Source organism: Xenopus tropicalis, chromosome 3 (genome assembly GCF_000004195.4).
Source record: "Xenopus tropicalis strain Nigerian chromosome 3, UCB_Xtro_10.0, whole genome shotgun sequence".
Classification (NCBI taxonomy): Eukaryota; Metazoa; Chordata; class Amphibia; order Anura; family Pipidae; genus Xenopus; species Xenopus tropicalis.
The window spans coordinates 106,635,600-106,658,427 of record NC_030679.2 but is presented as its reverse complement, the minus strand read 5'-3'; the positions used below and the strand labels follow the sequence as shown (position 1 = coordinate 106,658,427).

The 22,828-nt window shown below is 35.3% G+C and overlaps 1 protein-coding gene across 1 annotated transcript in view; it reads right to left on the bottom strand.

Moving 5' to 3' along the window:
* Window positions 1-368: 368 nt before the first annotated feature.
* tmc3 (transmembrane channel like 3) overlaps window positions 369-22,828 on the bottom strand; it is a 35,121-nt gene continuing 12,661 nt past the window's right edge. The window contains exons 7-22 of the mRNA XM_012959521.3: window positions 22,037-22,179; window positions 21,529-21,676; window positions 20,303-20,346; window positions 17,612-17,759; window positions 15,215-15,324; window positions 14,514-14,586; window positions 13,765-14,001; window positions 11,911-12,039; window positions 11,095-11,162; window positions 10,481-10,609; window positions 8,846-8,956; window positions 7,722-7,847; window positions 6,469-6,547; window positions 6,347-6,389; window positions 4,239-4,500; window positions 369-2,651 (exon numbers count right to left, since the gene is read on the bottom strand). Coding sequence (XP_012814975.1) covers window positions 1,811-2,651; window positions 4,239-4,500; window positions 6,347-6,389; window positions 6,469-6,547; window positions 7,722-7,847; window positions 8,846-8,956; window positions 10,481-10,609; window positions 11,095-11,162; window positions 11,911-12,039; window positions 13,765-14,001; window positions 14,514-14,586; window positions 15,215-15,324; window positions 17,612-17,759; window positions 20,303-20,346; window positions 21,529-21,676; window positions 22,037-22,179 — 2,691 coding nt within the window. The 3' untranslated portion in view covers window positions 369-1,810. The remainder of the gene's footprint in view (window positions 2,652-4,238; window positions 4,501-6,346; window positions 6,390-6,468; window positions 6,548-7,721; window positions 7,848-8,845; window positions 8,957-10,480; window positions 10,610-11,094; window positions 11,163-11,910; window positions 12,040-13,764; window positions 14,002-14,513; window positions 14,587-15,214; window positions 15,325-17,611; window positions 17,760-20,302; window positions 20,347-21,528; window positions 21,677-22,036; window positions 22,180-22,828) is intronic.

Genomic DNA, 22,828 nt, shown 5'->3' with positions numbered 1-22,828 from the left:
TGGTTGTGTCTTTAGGGGATATTTGTGAATTACCCCCTACTGGGAAGGGTTTCCCTCAAATGTGGATTTCAACCAGACTTTTCTATGGGGAGCCTTACTGCTCCAACATGACACTTTTGTTTGCTTTTGTCTGTATGAGGCAGTCTCCTCAACCTAATTTATTTGTTTGTAGAACCACATGGTGACTCTACCTAAGCTGATCAGAAAACCCTGCACTACACTGATGAGCCCCCAAGAAGGGCGAAACCGGTCTGTAGTTGGGAATCTGATCAGCTATTGTCCTGGCTTCAGCTTCAAACCCAGTGGGTGAGCTGTAGCCTATAGGATAAAGGGATTTTTTTAAGAGTTTGGAATTCATTCCCAGAATTCCTTTTGTTTGCTTTTGTCTGTATGAGGCAGTCTCCTCAACCTTATTTATTTGTTTATACAATTATAGTAAAATTAATTAATCTACCCTAGTCCAGTAAAGTTGTTGGATAATTAGACATCTTTTATTCTTAAGCGAAATCAATTAATTTATGGTATTAAAAATTTACACCATTATAGAGAGTACCTTTCTGGTTCACTAAAACTGATTTGTGATAATTTGAAGTAATAAATTGCATTAATTGACAGTGTAAAACTGGAGAAATGTATTTTCTTGTCTTTCTCATTGAAATACTGTTAGTATATCAGAAAGGTTTTATTTGGGTAATATTGTGTGTGTGTGGACATACCATAAAAATCTTTTAATCCTTTTGCATTTAATGCTGTAGCCAAATGTCCGAGAATCTAATATACTGTAAAATTCAAGGAAGACCCATTTCTAGTTTGGTTCCTTATGTGCATGGAGATTGAGCTTTTTTTGTTCATTTTAATGATTTAAAGAAAGGAAAATAAAGAAAGAAATGACATTTATAAAATGATTGTACCTACATGAAGGGTTTTTAATATCCCTTTTATTTAATCCAATACCACAGAATATAAAACCATATTTTTTGTTGTGTGCAAAATTGCTGTTGCATGTCATAATCTATTCTTTTATTTACCCATAGAAAGTACAGTATAAAAGCATATTTTATTTTGTGCAGTCATACCATTAGCTGCCATGATACTTGCATTAAATATATTTTTGAGCAATGTTTCAGCAGACGCAAACAATACAATAAATCCCACTTTTTAGGTATAAAGTCAAATGTACAGGAATGTCATGTTTATAACTTAAGCTATATGCCGATACTAAAGAGAAACTGAAATATAATGGGATTTATTATTATTTGGCAAAAATTATGTTTTTTTTTACCCTTTTATAATGTGCCCATATGACTACAGTACTTGTAAGTTGTATATCACATATACAGTCAGTCATCACCTGCAAGGTCACCAACTCAGTGGATCTGGGGCTGATTTGGCCACCAAATTGGAATGATCCGATCCGAGCCAATGGTTGGATCATACAAAGGGGCCTATGGGGACTCGTCAGACTAGGATGGTGTCAACTTGCTAATGCACTCCTTAGCTGAGGGAATTCTTATTTCTGGCAATTGATATCCAGCAAACTTCCTGCCAGATATCTGTCTGGCATGCCCATTGGTTCTTCTGTCTCGGTGTAGAAGGACTAAGTGGGCAGCTTTATTAACCTTTGTATGGCCAGTTTAAGAATCCATATACTGTAATCTAGCAGTTCTGGCTGTGATGGGTTAAAGTAAATCATTATTATGAACCAACATAATTTAATCAAAACTTAAAAAAAAATTCCAGTTAAATGTTACAGACATTAATGTTTATACAGTATGATACAAAGTTAAATTTAACATTGACCTTATCCGTCTTAGACATTTGAACAAATCAGATCATTCAGTGGGGAACCATTTAAGTCAACAGTAGTTTTTGCCTTCTTTCGAGTTAGCTTTCCACTGTTTTTTATAAATTTGTCTTTATTATGGATAACCTGTATGTACTGATCTGTGCTGCTGTTTTGTTGATCACTACTGGATGTATTGGAGACAGAATCGGACTCAGTTAGGCATGGTTCAAGCTTGTGTTTTGATTTTACTTTTCGGTGGCGTTCCACAAAGTGCTCAGCAAGGTCTATGTTTTTATGATGTATCTTTTTGCGATTATGTAGTTTTTCTCCATCAAGGAAGCTGCCTTCCCATGATTTATATTGCATTTTAGCTACATCTCTGCCAGATAACATCTGATTGTCTGTACGATCCCCAATATAGAATCGAGGTGGATGTCTAAGATCTGACATTGAATGAGGCCTATTAGACTTACGCATTAGAACCCTGTGCAAGTCATCTTCTTCATCCTCACTTAAATAAGGTGAGTAAGGTCGACGGGGGTGTTGAACAACATATCTTCTGATATTCCTTGGGTATAGCTCCACAATGTCTCCAGACTCTTCCATTCTGAAATGTCTTGGTAACTTTGAAGTTGAACAAAGCTTCATGCGAGAATCTTGTTCATTGACAATAAAATATCTTGTGGGGGGCCTTTTGGCTACAAAACTTGGTGCTCCGGCTCCATGATGATCAGGGCTACTTTGCTTTATTCCTTTTCTGAACAGCGGCTCAGAGAAAACATTGTGATCTTGCTTTTTATGTAATATTGGTTTGTAGTTTGTGCGATCAACATCACGGACTCCACTCTGCTTGATACTTGAGGGCCTGCAACAATATTACAAAGAAGAAAGATTATATAACTAACTATGATCTCTTTGCTCAGAATATAATTCAGTATAGAGGAAGTAAAGTTATGGGGCAGATTCCATTAACACAGGAAGGCTTATTTATCAGTTTTCAAATTTGTGAATTTTAGAGTTTTTTTTCAGTTCGAATAAACTCAAAATCTTGAATGTTGCTTATATACTAAAAAATTTGCATATAAAAAACTTGATCAAATTAAGTTGTAAAAAAAGCTCATATGCATCAAAATTGCATTCTATTTAACATTTTAAATGGATCTACAACTCTCAAAATGAGAAAAATTTCAAAATTTGAAAAACCTTGAATTAAAAAAATGCATACAATTTACCTAGGAGATGCCAAAGTTTTACATTTAAGTTTTTCAGATTTTTTGCACAATTTTTGCACTTTGTAAGTTTTTCACAAAAAAAAAAATTCAAATCGAGGAAAAAATTCTAATTTGAACGTTGATAAATCAGTCTTGTAGAAGTTGGATAGTGACTTATTACATCCTGTGCCATACTTTAGAGGCATTGATCACATGTATGTATTTACTGTATATAGCGCTACTTGTGTAGCACTGTACAGTAGAACAATGCAATTAATAGAACAAAGGTCACTACAATAATAAAGTACAAAATGCAGTTACATTCAAGATTTAGGGGCTTATTAATTAAAGCTCGAGCCTCCAGGCTCAAGCATTTGGTTCCTAAAAGAACGTATGAGTTCCTAATCTCGCATGGTTTCTGCTTTGGAATACCTTGGCTTGCTGCTGTAAATTTTTTTTTCCCTGGCAAGAAAAGAAACAGCTTGGCAGGTTTTTTGGTGTCAAGCTTTTTATTTTTTCAAAAAACCCACTAGAGAAAAAAAAAGGTATTTGGATGCAGAAACCGCGCGTGAGTTTAGAACTCATGCATGGTTTTAGGAACTGATTGCTCGAGCATTAATAAATCAACCTCTTAGTTCTCTAAGTGTTAAAAAAGAGCTTACAGTTTAACTGGATTGGTAACAGACAGAAATAGGAGAATTAGTGCTGCAGTTTACAGTGGTTGTCGCTGTCACATAAGTACTAGTAATGTAATAGACGATACATGATAATATATTTTATTTATTATTACTATTTATATTTTTATAACTGCATATTGCGCAAGGTCAAATTCCTTTTTATGCTGTTTTTGTCTAAATGTTCATGATAAAAGAAATAAAACTATAAAACCGTTAAAACGCACACTCCTGTGGCCCATAACCCATAGCCAATCAACAGGTAGCATTTACTGGTCACTTGTTTAAAAACAAACTTATAAAAGTTATAAAAACTTATAAAAGCATCTTATTGGTTGCTATAAATTACTGCTCCTGGGCAAACTTAGTGCATTTTATTACATATGGGGGAAAGAGTGTAATTTATGCATTGACAAAAAAGTGCCAGTGTGGTGGTTTGTCTTTTTTATGCAGCCTTTTATTGTGGTGCTCCAAATAATGAAGGATCTCATATCTGGAAAAAGCCTAGATCCAATTGTTTGGGTTATTGCCCTTTCAGTATATCATTTTTTTTTACATTGCACATACCTGGTTGAAACATGCTCTGTTCTTTGTTTTGGCATACCAGATATAGAAGGACTATGAATTAGACTTTCTGCTTGAGGAACATCCACACGTGATGCTGACTGTGAAATTGTCTGTATCCTACTGCCTTTGCTCACAGGGGATTCAAAATTCACCACGCTGCCATTCTTTCTTGGGGTTGATGAACGTGCAGATGACTCCTGACTGATTATATCGCTGTCTGGTTCTGTTTTTTTTTCACATCCATCTTTATTCTGGAGTCGGGCTAGGATACAACAAATTCAAATTATGCTTTCTTAGGGTGGAAAAAGAAAAGGATGACTGAGACAGAATTCAGATGACTTTGCTCACACAGACCTGGCAAATGGGAGGAAGTAAAACTCCTATTGGACGGCTTAGTGAATGAAGTTTTTGATATCTTACTGCCCTATCATAATGTGCAAAATGTTTAAATACCATTGAAATGATGGGACTCCAATGTTGCACAGCTTTCTATAGCACCTTTTTGTCTTTCTAATTTTGAAAATGTTTTGAAGCCTTATAAATGTATAAATACGTGATAAAATACATTGGTGGTAACCTTCAATGTGTGCTGAAGTAGAAAACATTACTGATTTGCCTAGTGGCCTAATTAAGTGGGTATTTCCCATTGCACTGTATAAATGTGTCCATAAAATATATAGAGCTTGAACAGACATAATTTGAACAGTAATGGATTTAGATGAGATTATGGGCCTGATTCACTAAAGGGCGATAAAACGTGCGCTATTTTTATTGTGCGCTAAAATGTTTACCGCGTCTTAATTTTGGCGATTTTTCGCATGATTCACTATAAGCATACTCGCGCTTTTTTACGTGCGATATTGCATGCGTTATTTAACTCGCGTAAAGACTATTTCAATGCGGTATTTGCCGGTACATGCGCTAAATTACGCGAATAATCGCCGCATATGAATGGTAGCATAGAAATAGTGTATAAAAATTGTTGCCGCATATAAATGATGTATATAAATATTAGCCACATATAAATGGTATCATATAAATAGTAGATGCTTACAAATAGTAGCCACTAGTGATGAGCAAATGTGTTCTGGTTATCTTTAGTGAAAAATTAGCAAATCTTTCGAAAGATCCACGAAACGGCAAAAATGTTGTGCGGGCAAAAAAATTGTTGCTGTGACTATTATTTTTTGACACTTGTATCAATTTTTGGATGTGCGGTGAATTTTTGCGTGGCGAATTTTTTCATGCGTTTTGCCATTAGCGGATTGTTTTGCAAAACGCATGAAAAAATCCGTCGCGAAAAAATTCAACGCACGTCCAAAACTTCGCTGCGAATCCATGCCTGGCGAAACATTTCATCACTTGTAGCCAAATAGAAATAGTTGCGCAAATGAACGCACGCCATGTTAGCCATACACGCCAATACTTGCAGAAAATTAATGTATTAAAAATGAACATTTCGCTGCAAACTGGCGGCTGCGTCACTCTAGGGGAAACACATACTTGAATAAATAACACTGTAAGTCCATATTTTATTGGCAAAAAATAATTTACTGTACTTTTGTATAATTTTTCGCCTGCCTGTAGTAGGTATTAATTTTCGCACAGCCGAATGCGATATTTAGCGCGCAAAAGTTATAGTGAATCATGCGATCGTATTCTTTTCAGCGCGGAAATTAACGCAAAACGGTAAAACTAGTGCGAGAAATAACCCATGCGAAAATGGCGATTGTTCGCACGCGATAATACTATGGTGAATCGCGCAAATTATTTTGCGTTTTTTAACGCGAAAAAGCGTGCGATAATTTTTATTGCCCTTTAGTGAATCAGGCCCCTTATGTTTCAAGTGGATTTTTATGTCTCTTACAATATCGGTATATGAAATTCTGTGAGGTGCTGTTGTTGCCGAAATAGCAGTCTACCATTTTTATCATGCACAGATTCAAAGTTTTGCAAAGGAATATAGAGAAATCTACAGTGATAATGTCTAACTGGCAAAATTTTTAGCTTATTATTATTATAATATTTATTTTATTATTTTAGCTTATAGAAAGTAGCTGTAAGCTGCCCTAATAAATAAGGTAGATTTTGCTTCAGATAAAACCCACCTATAGCCATTTGGAAAACTTTCTTTTTGTCCTCAATTCTTTCCTTTAAAAAAGAGAAAAGGGACAGCATTACATATCTCTTGCTGTGCTTTGGGCAAAATGGCCTTTAGCCCCATACTTACGGTTTGTAGCTGTGTTCTTAGCTGATTGTTAGTGAATTTCAGTGATCTTGCAATACTCTGAAGGTAGTAAATTAACATACTGAAAAAAATACATTAAGCATCTTAGAATAATGAAAGCTAAAAAATACATTGCACAGGGATACACATTACTGTCTTTGTGTAAGCAGAAGTTTGAAATAAAAACAAACAGAATTAATCAGTTGCTGATTAATTGTGGCTGCTCCAATTCCAATACAAGCACTGCAGAGCCAATAAGGTGGCTGTGTCCTCTCCCTTGAGTTTCAAGTGCTGTGATTTCAGCTGGCTACCCAGGTACTAAACAGATTGCATCTTCTTTAAAATAGTTACCTTCATTAGATTTGAGCAAACACAAAGAAAATGCTTTAAAAAGTGAACGTAAACTCTTAAGTATTTTTGTATTAGCTGCAATGGAAGCTGGAAATGTAGTGTTGTTGGTTATGTTAAAGGTAAGCAGTTAAACTCTATAGGGGTTATTAATTGATCCCTGGGGTGCAAGTGTGCACCCCTTAGTGCTTACTTAAGCACTTGCATCCTGGGGAATACTGCACTATACATCAAGTGCCAATGACTGGGCAGGTGGGAGAATGCCTACATTTCACCCACCACAAACTATTGCATCAATGACTAGTGCAGTCAGCCCTGTATTCATGGAGGAAGCAGCAGGTCTCTGTGCTCCATTCTGAAGCCAGTAACCCAAATGATAAGATCTTGGCTTTTTCCAGGACAGAGCAGATCACAGTATGCAAAAAAATGCCCATTTTTGCATTCTTTAATGTAAATTGTGTTCTTCAATGTAAATGACCCCTTATGTTATTTATGTTTCTACAGCATATCTAGCTTAAAACTAATAGTTGATAACATTATATATAAATAACTAGTTTTAAAGGATTGGATTCTAAATCCAATGCCTTTTACAATATGGATGTTCTAAATCCTAAATTTTCAGCTGAGCTCATCTTTTCATGTGATATTATTTTAAAGTAATAGAAAATTACTTTCTTTTTTGCAATGAAGCAACTAATTTTTGATTGCATTTGAATATGAATATAAGTTAAGTTTGTGATTGAATGGATCTTTAACCCAATAATTTGTGGAGGGTGTGGTACAGGATCAAATCCCAAAATGCTGAATTTGCTGCATTCTGAAAAAAAAATCTCTAAGGAGTTTTCTTTGAAATATTGTACATATTGATATGAAATTATAGAAGGTTTCGTTGGAGCAGTAACACTTACAAAAGAAGCAGTAATGCAGGAAGGACCACAACTGGGCTGCTGACATAACTCATAACTTTGTTAAACCATGCTGGAAAATCTGTCTTTATGGTCTCTGAAATAATATCATAAATCTTCTCTTGTCCACTGCAGAGAGATTAAAGGAAGAAATGAAATAGCTTGAAAATAGAAAGCCTTGTCTGATGAATCGTGTTAGCCATTCAAGCAGAGAAAGTATTGGGGAATAGATTTTATAACACTTTATTACATGTACAAACAGGTCTTCGATCTCTCAGTAAATGAACACCTACTATCAATTTTAATTTTTTATCCACCATAAACACCTTTTTTACATCTCTGTTTATTATACTCTGTTGAGCACTGCTTGATGGCTGTTGGAGAGTAGTAGGTGACAGTAGGTAAGTTAATATTTTTAAGAAACGTACAAATACATGTTTAAAGGCACTGAATGTGGTCGGTTGGATTGGTGGATGGAGTATTGGTTAAATTTACTGAAACATAATTTAGCGCATTCATTTTAAGATGATAAGGGGGGAACTCCAGCTTCTGAACCAAATTTGTTAAAGAGCCCCAGCCAACACCAGAAACCCCTAATATACCTATCACTGTAATCTGTTCCTTCAAAAAGTTTGAATAAATACCATTTTTATAAACTGAAATCCAGCTTGAAAACAGTTCCTCTCTTTCTGCATACTTTTAAATCCTGGCAGGGGAGGAGGGACTAAAACATTGATGTTACAAATTGTCATAGCTTCTCCACGGCTTACAGACAGCATGCAGGAACTACATAACCCACAATGTATTGCACTGTGATGTTCCTTTCCTTATTGACATGTATGTAGAGAATTGTGGGATTTGGAGGATGCAGGCTGAAGACAGTCAACAACTGTTACATATAATTTTGAATCTCAAAGTAGTCAGCCAGATAGGCAGAACAGGGGGCCAGGCTTAGGGAACTGTTCCAAACCATATTATTACATTAAAAAGTTGTATTTGGGTGGAGTTCACTAGAATGATTAAAATAAAGTTTTAAAATGTTTGTATATTGGACAATGTATAATGCAACAGAATGACTTGCAAAGGAAAAACAATATTTGTGTTGTGAAATAAGAATCATAACCTACCTAAATGGTCCACAGTTTACAGATGGCTTATATCTTACTATAGCGAAGACTGTTGGCAGCATACACAGGAACAGCATGAACAATAACATAGCCAAATAAAAGTTATTCGATCTGCAAAAGAAAAAGGAAAGAGTAACTCTTTCATGCAAGATCAACTTCAGGGTCAAAGGTGTAACTAGAGAGCAAATACACCCTGCAACTGCTTGGAGAACTAAAGTTGATATGAAAGCTGCCTATGTTATTTAAGTTGCCACACTAGCTATGCAGCTATTAATCATTTTTTAAAACAAACAATAATCAGGGTCACTGGCAATGTTGAATAGGTACCAAATTGTATATTAAAGGAAAACTATACCCCCAAACAATGTAGCTCTCTATAAAAATATTTTAAATAAATAAGCTCATATGTAAAAACCCTGCTTCATCTAAATAAACCATTTTCATAAAAATATACTTTTTTATTAGTATGCGCTATTGGGTTATTGTAAATAGAAAATTGCCATTTTAAGAATCAAGGTCCGCCTCCTGGGATCATAGGATTCACAGTGCCCACAAACAAGCCAAGGCACACAAATATGCTAGGCCACATCAGCCAATGAATGGACAGTTCTGTCATTTGCTTATACACTTTTCTTTTACAGTTAGAGCTGCATTGTTTCTGGTCATGTGATCTCTGAGCGAGCACACAGCCAATCACAAAATGGTGGCTCAAGGGAAAGGATGTAAAAGGGCAATATTTACTGATATATACATATTCCAGATTGGCGAAATTGGCAGATAGCAGCGATCAACTACCAGGGTAATGGTATGTGTTTTTGGGAATAATAGATTGGGCATGTATGCGCTGTTTTATAATATAAGCTGGTAGCTTTGGAAATCAGCTAAGGTAGTTCATGGCCCAAACTCCCACTGCACACCAGCTCACCAGTAGTCATAGGGGCCAGAGGCCACCTCTTTAGAATAGATGTACGGAGCTTCCATTTAAAGCAGCGTAGGTGTTTTTTTACAGTGAGGCTGTGCAATCCCCTTCAGTCAGTCAGTCAGTATAGGTTTGTGTGTGCTGGGTTTACTTGGAAGGGTTGAACTTGATGATCTTTTTTCAACCATATGTAACTATGTGTATCTTAACTTTATAAGAGCTGAACTACACGGGAGATTTTGTAGGATGTTGCATGAATGCCGTTAATTCAACAACAACAAGAGGTCTTTTTCTGGGAAAAATGACAGAACTGTCTTTATATTGAGGGGTATGTACACCTCTGTAACTACTAATGCTGTTGGTAGGTCTGATCCATCCTGCGCCTATGTCCCCACTGTATGCCACCCTCTTCCTTTTTGCATTATATGTCATTATAGATTGTGAATTTCTTCTTGGGGTAAAGTCCTCACTGCCTGATGTCTCAGTCTTGAAATGTATTATTGTTATCACTTAGTACAAACGCATGCAATGGATAAAATCTGTACAGCTGCTTCCATACAAGCTAATGAGCGCAAATGTTTTTATGCGGGTTGTAGATTCCTTTTAAAAAGTTGTGCAGTATATTAAATGATTATTAATTGGCTCACCATAGCAGTACATGGTTATTGCTGAACTGTGGTTTTTACACTAAGGTTCATCTTACACAGCTTACTGACCTTGATGCTCTGAAAACTTGCTGATGTGGAACATTGCATGTCAGTACTGCCCAGCTTCTCAAATACATCAACCCTATCAATTTGAAAACATTGAATGCTGGAAGGCACGGGGAAAAAAAAGCACCCATCCTGAAAGGTGAAAGAATATTAGTTTTTTTTTGTTTTTATCTCAGCTTACCCACTCCTAACAATTTACATTTAGAAGAATATTAATGAGCTGGAGAGAGTGCAGAGATGTGCAGATAGACTGGTAAAGGGGATGGAAGAATTAAACTATGAGGTTGGGGTTGTTTGCTCTTTTGAAAAGGTGCATGCAAGGCAACATGATTATTCTTTACATGTACATAAGAGGGCATTATAGACAGATAGCAGGGTATTTTCTTTTCTAATAGAAAAAAAATCAACAAACCAGAGGCCACCCCTTTAGATTAGAGGAACAGAGGTGGTGTAGGTGGGACCTTGATGGACTTTTGTCTTTTTTCAACTTAAATTAACTATACAACTATATGACCACATAACAATTTTACACATGGCTGGGGCTGCCACTGTGTGGTGAAGTTTATGTTAAATATTTTCCTTAGTTTCTTATGTTTGTAAAATAAAAAGGCACATACCAAATCATTCCTTGATTGTAGACGAGATGCAGGACATTTTCAGCAATTTTGAATTCCCCATATTCTGGCTAAATGTTTTGAATTTGGGTAAGATAATAAGTAAAAATCTGTTTTAGCTAAACATTACAAAAGAGTTTAAAAGAAATCAAAAATACAAAAATGAAAATACATATAATCTATATGAAAAAAACATTAGTAAACAAACAAACAAACAAGCAGGTTTTATGAAAATGATAAATTTTTTTCTGTTATAAAAAACTTAGGCATGTAGTTGAGTAGCTAAAAATACTAAATTACTGGTTTGTGGTGGTCACCTAACGAGTTGATCTCTTCATGATTTGGGCCAACAACTACATCATTACAGAGGCCTAAACAGACCCATTGGGAGAGAGCTGCATCAAAAGCTTTCTAGTTTTACATGCTAGATTAGTTGCTTAAATTAAAATGAGTAAGTTTCTCTCTGACTAGCAGCTGTAGCTTCAGTTGAGCTTATCATTAACACACTAAATATATACAGTAGTTCTTTATTAGGGATCCTTAACAACAATTAATCCGTTATATATGCAATATTGGATTTACAAGTGGCTATTTTATCTTTCTTTCTCCGTGGTCCTCTAGAATAAACCACTAAATAATTGCATAAATCTTTTCCATAGAGCATCTAATAAAGTTAGACTGTAATAGAACATGGATGACAACTTTTGGGTTTCAATAAATTATACATGCAGGTAATTGTAATGTAATTCTACAATGTCTGCCAAAAATATTATTTTGTTCATAAATCTTAAATGCTGTCTAATAAAACTAAATACTCACAAATTTGCTCTCCAGATCCCAGCAACAGCAATCACTCAAATACCTCACAATAAGTCCCCGAAAGAAATCAATAAGGAGTATACTCGCTACTGTAAAGATCATGTCGATAATTGATAACTTCAGCATTTCCTGGAATAAAGATAGGTTGAAGTTAAATAACTGCATAACTTATATTGTGTCCCTAGGCTTTCTTGCTTTGCAAGTCTAAAAATCAAAGCAACTGCAGGCCCAAAACTTCTATATTGCTGTGGCCTATCTACCCCTAGTCCAAAAAAATTACAAATATTATGTGTCCTTCGTTCTAAGTTAATGTAATTATAACTGGAAAAATAATAGACTGATCAGCTATGGGTTTCAATATGTACTGTACATGGAATAGTTTTATGGCTGCAGCGCAAGCAGTCAGGCAGATTAACTGTGGATAACTGTGGATTCAGCAGTGCAGCTGAATTGTAACCAGAAATGTCTTTTAATGGTGAATCATCAAATAGATATCTAGTGCCTGATCTGCAGAAATGTAAAGTGCTTATTGAGCAAATCATATTTATTTCTTAGTTCCTAAATTAAATAACTTGTTTATTTTCCAGATATATTGTGCTCTCAATGTTATTGATTTTATTAGCCTCACAGGATTTGATCTGGGTTTTATTATTTCCTCTAATGACTTAATTATGTTTCATGCTTTGTTTTTTAGCCAGCGGATTATCTCATTTTGGTTTCTGTTCAGGGTCCTGTTTGCTGTTAGCATATAGTGATTTTTGTAGGCTATTTGGAGCCTCGTATTTTGTAGCTCTTCGTCTTAAAGGACATGGAAATCCTAAATTTGAAATGTAAAGCAGAGGCTGAGAATGCTATAAATACCTTCATGTTGAAATAGTCTATCATCAATACTGAGCCTGTGAGAGTCAAAATGGAGTCAAAATACAATTCATAAAATGAATAGATGGAATCTCCCTCTTACTCTCTTTGTCTCTTCTTATTGTACTTGGGCTTCAGTACAGTTGCATTGCGCAGCATGCATTAGAATCTAAAAACTCGAAGGCCTTTTTTTCGAGTGTTTGAGAGTACATAAGTGCATTGGCTCCTTGATTTCATAATATTCTGCCTGGTTGTACTCTTGAGCACTCAGAGTTGGGTTTTATTGCATTTGTGTTTCATGTCTTTTAACATGCTGCGTTATCTTGTGCTTGACATACGTTTAGAGGACCATAGGATAAAAGGTTGAGACTGAGTAGGGTCTATCATTAATACTGAGCCTGTGGGAGTCATAATTGCGGCAAAATACAATTCATAAAATGAATAGATGGAATCTCACACGTTCAGAGGACCATAGGATAAAAAGTTGAGACTGGGCAGGGTTCTTTACCAAGTGTGGCAGATGTGGAGATTTATTAGAGACAAGTGCGCCTTATATCTTTACAATGTTTTATCTCATGAAGCGTTACATAAGTAAAAAATCCTGCCAAAATTTCAGAGAGCAAAAAAATGGAAAAACCATGAAGGTGGTGCAATCACCATCAGGGGATTCTGCTGCTGAGCAATGAATATAAACAATGTTACTAAACATAGGCTAGCATGATATGAAAGAATGCCCATGTTTAAGGAAATGTAAACCCTTAAAACAAATTAATGTAAAATTGCTCAGAGTAATTACTTTTTAAAAGATCTGGAACACTTTCTTATTAATCATAGGGGCCTGGTGGAAAATTGTAATAGATTTTCACAGGTCAAATTTGCTTCTGTGAAGCAGCCAATGATACCTACACTGCAATTCTGTTTCTGAATGTATGAAATAACCACATATCTTTACAAGGCAAAGTTTCTGCTTATATTTCAGTGTAATAACAATCCTACCTGTCCAACATAGGTTTCCCAACACTCATTTTTGGCAACAAGGGTGACTGAGGCAACAGGGGATGTCCAGTTGACTGGTGACATTGATTTTGCCATGTTTGTTATGTTCAGATCCATATCTAAAGCAAGGGTTGAGGTTCTGTTCAGGTCCCAGTCAGGAGCAGCTGTAGATGACATGGTGAATGCAGCTGTGGCATAGAGAGGGGCCAAGCCTGTGGAGGTGTCATTTGTACTGTTCTGAAAAAATACATTAAATATTTTATCACATGGTGGCAAGAATATAAAAAAAAAAGAAAACCTGTTCGAAATACTTGCATAGAAGAGTATGTACTTGTGAACATAGCAGCAAGTGAAACAACAATGTGATTGGGAATGTGTGTGAATGTGAAGAAAATTTGTTTTCGTCACACAATATGTTTTTCAATTTGCAATAGATAATGTATTCTACAAACCAAAATCTACTTTAAGCAACTTTTTAAAGGGCAACCATTACTGTTATTAAATCTACTCGCCTGTACTGGATGTTTAATACATTTTTTGTGAAATGTTTTTATGTTTAATAATTTATTTGTGAGTCTATATTCTATACATATCATTTGTTGACTACATTCTAGGTACATTTATTATGGAGGTATTTATACATAGTGTTTTTTTGTCCAGGGTTTTACCCACCATCTCATCTTGGTCAATTAGGCTAGCACTGTTTTCAGACTTAAAATATATATAAATGATGAAAGTGTATTACTTACACTCATGCTGTTCACTTTGTCCAGCAGGGCAATTATTAAGCTGTAGAGATTACCAAGATATAACACAAGCACCCTGAAAATAAAACAATTAATTAATTAATTAATTAATTATTACATATAGTAATATAATAATTTGTTCTTATTTTTTAATGGGCCCTGGATCAGTACTTAAAAAAATAACTGTGGATTTCAGAATTTCTCATCTGCCAAATCAGTTAGTGTGGAGCCAAATGTTGTTTGCAATCCACATTTGGAACCTAACTGGTTTGACAGATGAGAAATGGCATCATATCAGCCAGAAGGTATGTAACGATTCCAACCCAGTGAAGCACCTAGTTTGCAAACATTAAAATATGTACAGTTGCTGTATTATTTATGCAAAACAAAATGTTTTGATGCCTTTAAACAGGTTATAGTTACTTTTCCTGCTCAACAACCACTAGCTTCCATCTAAACACAGAGGTCGTCAAATCACCCTTGGGTCATTTACAAACGGAAAGGTATGGTGCAGAGTACAAAAAATGGGTGCAATCTTACCAGCACCCTACATTTCAGCTTAAATAAATAGCCCCAGTTCTAGAGCTCCTACTGGGGTGCAGAGATCTGTGGCTTGAAATATAAAATGTTATTCAGTTTTTTTGCTCTTTCCAGTGTATTGGTTGGGTTAATTAATATGTCAGTTTCTTTCTCCATTCCTTTACCTTGCCAGCTGAAATCGTAAAGTAGTCCTTGGGTGATACATCTCTAAGGCAGCCACAAGCTCAAAGGCAGAAGGGGCAATCATAGTGATTAAAGAGACAACAACGCTTACCTGTAAAGAAATATGCACAATTTAGTGTCTGACTCTGCTCAACTTAATGTATGACAAGAGAACAAATGATGTGAATACGTTTGAGACTTTTTAATTACCTTTAAATAATCCAAAATCTTAAAGGCCTCCAGAATTGGAGGATATACTGTTTTGATGAGAAGTAGCAGGTACCTCAAAAACTACTATTGCCCCTTGACTGACAACTGCCCATGCAAGATAATAGGAACATTTTTCTACTCTATTTAAAAGCTAATCAATTATGCCTTTATGTGGTCCTAACATGTCTTTCCAAGGTAGCAATTTTAGATCACTTGCATTTTGTAATTTCCGAGTTTCTTTAAAGGAGAGGTAAAGAAGGGCACTCCTGCAGAAGTCAACCTCTCCAACTGTTCCATCAGACTCCTGAAATGTTTTCCACTCTCCCATACCTTTACCAGAAATGCAGGACAGAGGGGTTCTACTGTAATGCTTGGTCACATCACATCATGTTAGACCATTAAATGATCTCCAAGGTAAAGCATTTGCACTGAAAGCTGGTCCTGACTTTCTGTTCCTGGATAATGATCACAGCATTGACCACAATCTTTGGAGCACAGCATTTGGCAAAGGTACAGTTGAGTTTTTAAGGAGTCTGATAGAGTGTTTAGGTAAGGGTGGCTTAGGCATTCTATTTCATATGCACATTTTTAATCGTTTTTAGCTTTAATGTGTCATTTCTGTAATTCCTTAGGACCCTTAAGCTTGGATACTATCCATAATATCCTCTGAAATCCATTAAAGAGCCTCAGTTTGAAAATCCATGAGCTTTCATCCAACTATTTTTAGACAAAGTGTTAAGTCCAAAAGCTTCTATTTTTTTATTTTTTGGGAAAGGCATCAGTCACCTACTCTGACTGCTCACCCAATATTTTCTTGAAAAAATAAAACAGGCAAAAAACCATTTACAACAAACCTCTTTTACATAAAAGAAGCACAATGCAGAAGCACAAGGAAAAACATGCCTAAATATGAGGAGCACCTCACACAGATGACTTAATTCAAATAAAGTCCCCCACACCATGTAGATAGAAAACTGTGAGTAAAGATAGAGTGACAGTTTTTCTACATTTACCTATTTAATTTTTTATGGATAAAATCACACCTGTCACATGTCTGTTACAGTGATCACCCACTTTTGAAACATGAGCAGTATGGGATAAATGTTGCCTGAAATTTTTTCTAACCAAATCTCCCTTGATATACTAATCAGTAAACCAGCTTTCCCATTTGGCATGGGCGTATTAAGGGAAATCTTCATATGTGTCATATTAAAAAAAAGAAAAAAAAGGCAGTTTTATCTCAAAACCCAAGCAATCATTTAAAACAGTATTACAGTCTTGGAGGCACACACAACCCTGCTTTCTTCTTTTGAGAGATAATGTAAAGAATTCCAACAGAACCTGTGGTTTTTCTTTCATCTTTTTTCTATCAAGCATAGGACAACATTTTTTTAATGCAGCAAAACTATTGGAAATCATGTCATCCCTTCATAGTTGAAGACGATTTTAAAATTAAATCAATTATGCACGTTTGAGGAAATTTGGCAACATGGCTTATATGGTTCTATTATAAGGAATGTAATAATTATAAATCTACAGGATAGGTTCTCAAGACCTGGGTGCTCTGTAATACCTTTCTCCCTCTCATTCTTTGTATTTTACCATCATCACCTTTAAGCCAGGTCATTAATCCCTTTACCTACTTCTCTTTTCTAGTTCTATGACACCATTATCTAATGCTTTCCTTACTTTTATGTACATTTAATGAAGCTTCCAATGTGCCTGTGTAACATGCAACTATTCTACCATATCACATACAGTATAAACATATATTTAAAAAAATAAATATATACAGCCCTCCATCAAGCCCCTATATCACTGAATAGGTATGACCTAGATGAAATGACTGTTTCAAATTTTTTGGCAGATAAATTCCTTTTTTGAATTGGTTGGATGACCAAATTAAGATTATGAACTGTATGTCATATGAGACTCATTTCCCAGGATTCTTAGCTTGACTCACTGACTCATTGAGTATGTATAATAACATCAAATCCCCTTGGGTTTTGTCTATTAAAACATGCAAATATGGTTAGTGTGGTTAGCAATAGTACAGTATCAACAACAAATAAAATAAAATTTTAGATTGCTGCTTGTCAGATTGTAGATCCAGCCTACATTGCCATTTTTGTTCAAATTCCAGAACTATAATTCCATTTCTTTCTTAAACACTGATTTATTCTTTTTACCTCATTTTTTTCCCAGAGACTCAGTTCTATTTTTGTTCTTTCCAACTTTTGGGATCTGTCCACCACAAAATAAATAATGTAAATACTGCCAGCCAGAGAGAGGAGAACGAGGATATTTGCGAGAATCCTGAGGCTTATTGTAACCGCTCTAGGAAAAAAGAAAAAGACAAACGGTTGTAATGAAATAGTGCTTGGCTGGTTTGACTGCAGGGATGTGCCTGTGTGTATGGGATTTATTGCATCTTCATAGCAGTCAACTCTGATAATTAACAGCCGTGAGATTTATTAAAGAAAACCTATAGTGAACTCCCCGGATTCTGTTTTATGATAGCGCAAATTGTAGCCGTTAAACTCATTATGTAAATGATTCCACTTCTAGACATAATTTAATCTTTCTAAATTGTCTCTTAGCAGGTGCAGATGACATTTTAAAAGTTCTCTTTCTGAGCAGGAGGCTGTTCAGCTAAAGATTTAACTGAGATCACTGAAGAATTATGGGAACAAATAGCAGCACAAGGCAGCAAGTGCAATGTAAACATTGCTTTAGTGTACAAGCCCCACTCTGTAAACTGGAGAAATATGTTACACTACTTATGTTATTACTTATGTTTTTTACATCTAACCTGTCTTTTTTACAGGAGTGAAATCCCTTCTTATTTTAAATCAGCAACAGTAATTTGACCAGTGTAATAGGGATTCTGATTAATAATGGACTGACTGCACTTTATGCAAATTTGCTATTGTTCAAATTAATATGCTGTTACCAATATATGGGGAACAGGAAAATGTGCCTCAACCAAGGAGGGGAAAATATAGGCATTTAGCTTTCCTGCAGAAAACATGTTGCTGCATATCAGCATATCGGCCGCTTTATCTGTTGGACACATATCCCTCACTGCAGATCATAGTATCCACGAGACAGTTTTATTGTAGAGTGATTGGGAAGTATTGTCCAAATTTTCCTTACATGGTACAGGTATGGAATGCCTTATATAGAAACCTATTATCCAGAGTTCTGAATTATGGGAAGGCCATCTCCCATAGACCAATGTTAATCAAATAATCAATTAATGATTTACTTTTTCTCTGTAATAATAAACAATACTTTGTACTTGATCCCAAATAATAATAATCCTTATTGGAGGCAAAACAATGCTATTGGGGTTATTTAATGCTGAAATTATTTTTAGCAGACCTAAGGTATGGAGATTCAAATTATGGAAAGATTATCCGGAAAACCCCAGGTTTCTGTGCATTCGGGATAACAGGCATACCTGTACTTTAATATGAAGTCAGTGGGGTTCAAAGACTTGCAAAGAAGTGCAATATTGATTGAGGTAGAGATAAAGAGCTGATGCAGTACAGTTGCCACAATATCTTTAAGATCAGGTTATATACTTATAAGTGTTCATACTATAAATTATTTTTTAACACTGAGGACTAAACATATAACAGTGCAAGGGCATTGTTGTGGAAATAGGTACTTTTATGCTTGAAAAGAGCACATTGAGTAGCCATATTGTCCGTAAAAAAAATATAGTTTTAGGGGGCCATTTACTAACGGTCGGATATATTTTTTCTGAAGTTCTTCAATATTCTATGCAACAATACTGTGACAATTCCGAATCTAACAATTTGCCATCAAAAACTTGTTGAGATCATGTAGACGTCAATGACAGATGTCCCTTCCCTGGAAGATCTTTCTTTTCTTCCAAACCTTTTTTCGGATTTTTGACACAATTAGAAAAAGTCACAGTTATTGTGGTGAATGTCAGACATTTGAGGAAACAAGTTTATTAGAATTTTTAAAAATGAGAAAAATTAGATTTGTAGTAAATCTGCCTCTAAATGTTTTATTATTTACCATTGACCTTTACAATAACAATTTTAGCTAATATCTAGTATAAATAAATTTAAAGCAACTGGACTTGTTAAGTAATCATTGAAGACGTTTTAGCTAATAATGTCATTTGCTGTACTCCATCTGACTATAGATCTAGTTAGACAAGATGTGAGCACAGCTCCACCACAAACAGTAAATAATTCTTAATGTTCCTAGTGGGCTTATGTATTAGTAGCTGAAGTGTATCAGATGTATGTCATAACTGTGTCAGGAATTTAAGTAATGGTATTGGCATGTTATTCTTAACTAGTTATGAAGTCACACATGGATGATTATAAAGTTCACCTTCCCTAAACCACAAGGATATTAGAAGGCACTGATACGGCACTTTCCTGCTGCATCTTTTACATCACAGATAAAATGTATCAACTAAACACCAGACATCGGCTGTGGCCTTCCACACCGACTTTACTAAAAGACAGGACTATTAGCGAGCTTGTGGACCCATATAATTAAATGGTCTGGACGCCAGTTCCTGCCATTCTGTTGCTGCCACATGTCTCTGGAAAAATCATAGAAAATAAATGCTGCCTAGTATGTGTCCAAATCTAATAGTTAAGCTGGCCGTATTCCTAAATATTCCTGTCTGATACAGTCATTTTGCCTACAGGCCAACGATCAGATCATACTGCTTGCCTACAGAGACACCTCCTGAGATGACAGCATCAACCTCTGCCATAATAATGCAGTGGGCATTCCAACACTGCTGGAAACGTTGGAAAACATGGTTTCAGTAATAGCATCACTTGTAAATGTGCATTTTATGCCAAAGGAATTTAGATACTTACAGATTTTTACTTCTATGTTTCTCTTGTTCTTCTAAAATTGCTTCCTATGAAAAATCAAAATAAAATAACAACTGACTTGGTGACATTTCTCAGTTGGGAGAGAAGCAATCATATAATATTAAATCATTTTGTAGACAACTCGTTTTTCAGTTCTGCATGACCTATACAGAGGGAAACCATAAAACTATATCAGTTTGCCTGTTCCTCTGCGATAAACACAGTTCAGTTGTGTGTCTCTTTAAATGACTTGTCAAAAAGAACTGACACAGGAACCATTGCCAGGAAACAAACCTAGTCAATGTCTGGTGATTTAATCACTCAGACATTTCTCCTTCCTTGTCTGTGTAGTGCCTCTGTAGATTACCACTAATGGAATAAGCAATTTTAGGCAAAAATTTTAGGTCTGTTTCTATACATCTTTTGTAATTAATTTAATACAGTAATTTGCATTGATGTCTTTATGTGTAAAACCAGATTATAATTTACAAATCTAAATATGGCAAATAACATTAGGTTAAAGGCCATGCCAATACAATTTTAAAATTTTCTGATGCCCCATCCCCAGGATTGTTACCCATTATATGGCATTTATATATATATTTTTTTATATTTATTCTCTTTTTAGGAGCTACAGCCTTCTTAACATCTTTGTCACTGTGAAGCTCGGGAAAGCAGGTTGCTGTCTATTTATAATGGTAACAGCCCAACTTTGGCTAGGAATTCTGGCAGCTGCATCCCCAAACATTTGGGGCAGATTTATCAAAATGTGAGATTATATTTTACCATAATCACTCACTTTCTATTCATTCCTATGGGATTTTTAAAAAAGTATTTATCAATGGGTGAAAGAGTTCACCATTTCATAAATACGCTTCTAAAAATCTCATAGGAGTGAATTTCACATTTTAATAATTATGTGTCTAAAGCTACAAATGTCCATATTGTAGTTTTTTATTACATATTCTCTATTTCTTTTAATGATTGTGCACTTTCGTATAGTAAAGTTAACAAGATGGAACAATACTGTAAATTAATAAATTATAATGAAAGATTATGCCATGAATCAGGATAAGATTATACGTTTGGTGTCATTGTGTCCTTGGGCATACAGTTCCCCAAAGGTTGAATGGAACTAAACAAAATGAAGTGCTGTATTAGATCTGTAAATAATATTAGAACAGAAGCAGTATGTTGCATGTAATGGCTTATGGAAGATATACACTCACTCGAATGCTGTTGACTATTGCAGCTGTCTTGCTCTCAGATGCCTCTGGATTCCCAATGAGATAATCCCAAGCACAGAAGATTTTCCAGCAGAAGGTATAGTTCTCATCTGAGGCACTTGCCATGCTCAATCTAGAGTTCTTGGCCATCCTGTAAATGTGCATCATATAATATCATTGCAGTTAGGTGCCAATGTTAGCTTAGTTATATTTACTAAAGAAGGGAACAATGTACAGTACTAGGAAGGATTGGTTACTGAGCAAATAGTTTGAAAAACATTGGTAGGGAAAATGGAAACTAAGGAGAATTAAGGGGAATTATTTAATTATTTATTTAGGAGTGAAGATGGAGGTCATCAGTTTATAGATATTTCACTAAAGAGAAATGAGATATCGTTAGAATGAATAAACACTATAGGGAATTTGCAATACTTTATCTGTATTTGGAAGCTTTGCATATATAGGATGAATATTTTGTTGTTGTTTTAGTAGTAAAAATATCATATATTACTTTCTTAAAAGTGTGATGAAACTGTAGGCAAAGACAGCCATTCCAACAAGAAAATACGCCAGTGGAAGGCGGTACCCGGCTCTCCCTATTTTTCTTTCGCGCCCATAATAGCCATAAAATAAAACAGAGTATTGCAGGTAACCCTGTAAGGAAAACAGAACTAAATCAGAGAAAAAAAGTTGTTATTAAGTTGTGGTGCATGGTTATATTTACATAGTAGTAAATCCTCTCTAACTTTGAAAATAAATTAGAGGGTGTAAAAACCCCATCTGCAGTGTCTCCAATAGGGTACCGGTACATAAAGGAAAAAATCCTTCATGATTCCAAAAGGGCAATTGGATCATTCTCTGTACCTACCATGTATTTTCTCACTTGCTAAAACATTTTATTGAACTACACAATAGCAAACACTGTGGGCACTACATACATGGACCAGTGTGCTTTGCAAATACAGCACTCGCTGAGCTTATGAATGATATCCAAATTAGATGGCTGTAGACTGTATCTAGCAAACAAAGGGCTAGGGGAAGTCAGAAACTCTTTGCACTCAGTTTGGTGAATGTAGAGTTGTGGTTAGGATGCAAGATGCCCATTAAATAAAGTGATTAGTGCAAAAAAATGGGCGCACTTTGCACTATTCCCATGAATTATAAATGAGACCCCCTTTTGTTGTACTTCTTAAAAAGCAAGGAGCTTTGTCTATAAATATCTTCCTGTCATAAAACATTACGTTTTTGTTACCCTCCGAGAGTTTTCAAATGCAAAATCACACTTAAAAAAAAAGAATGTGTG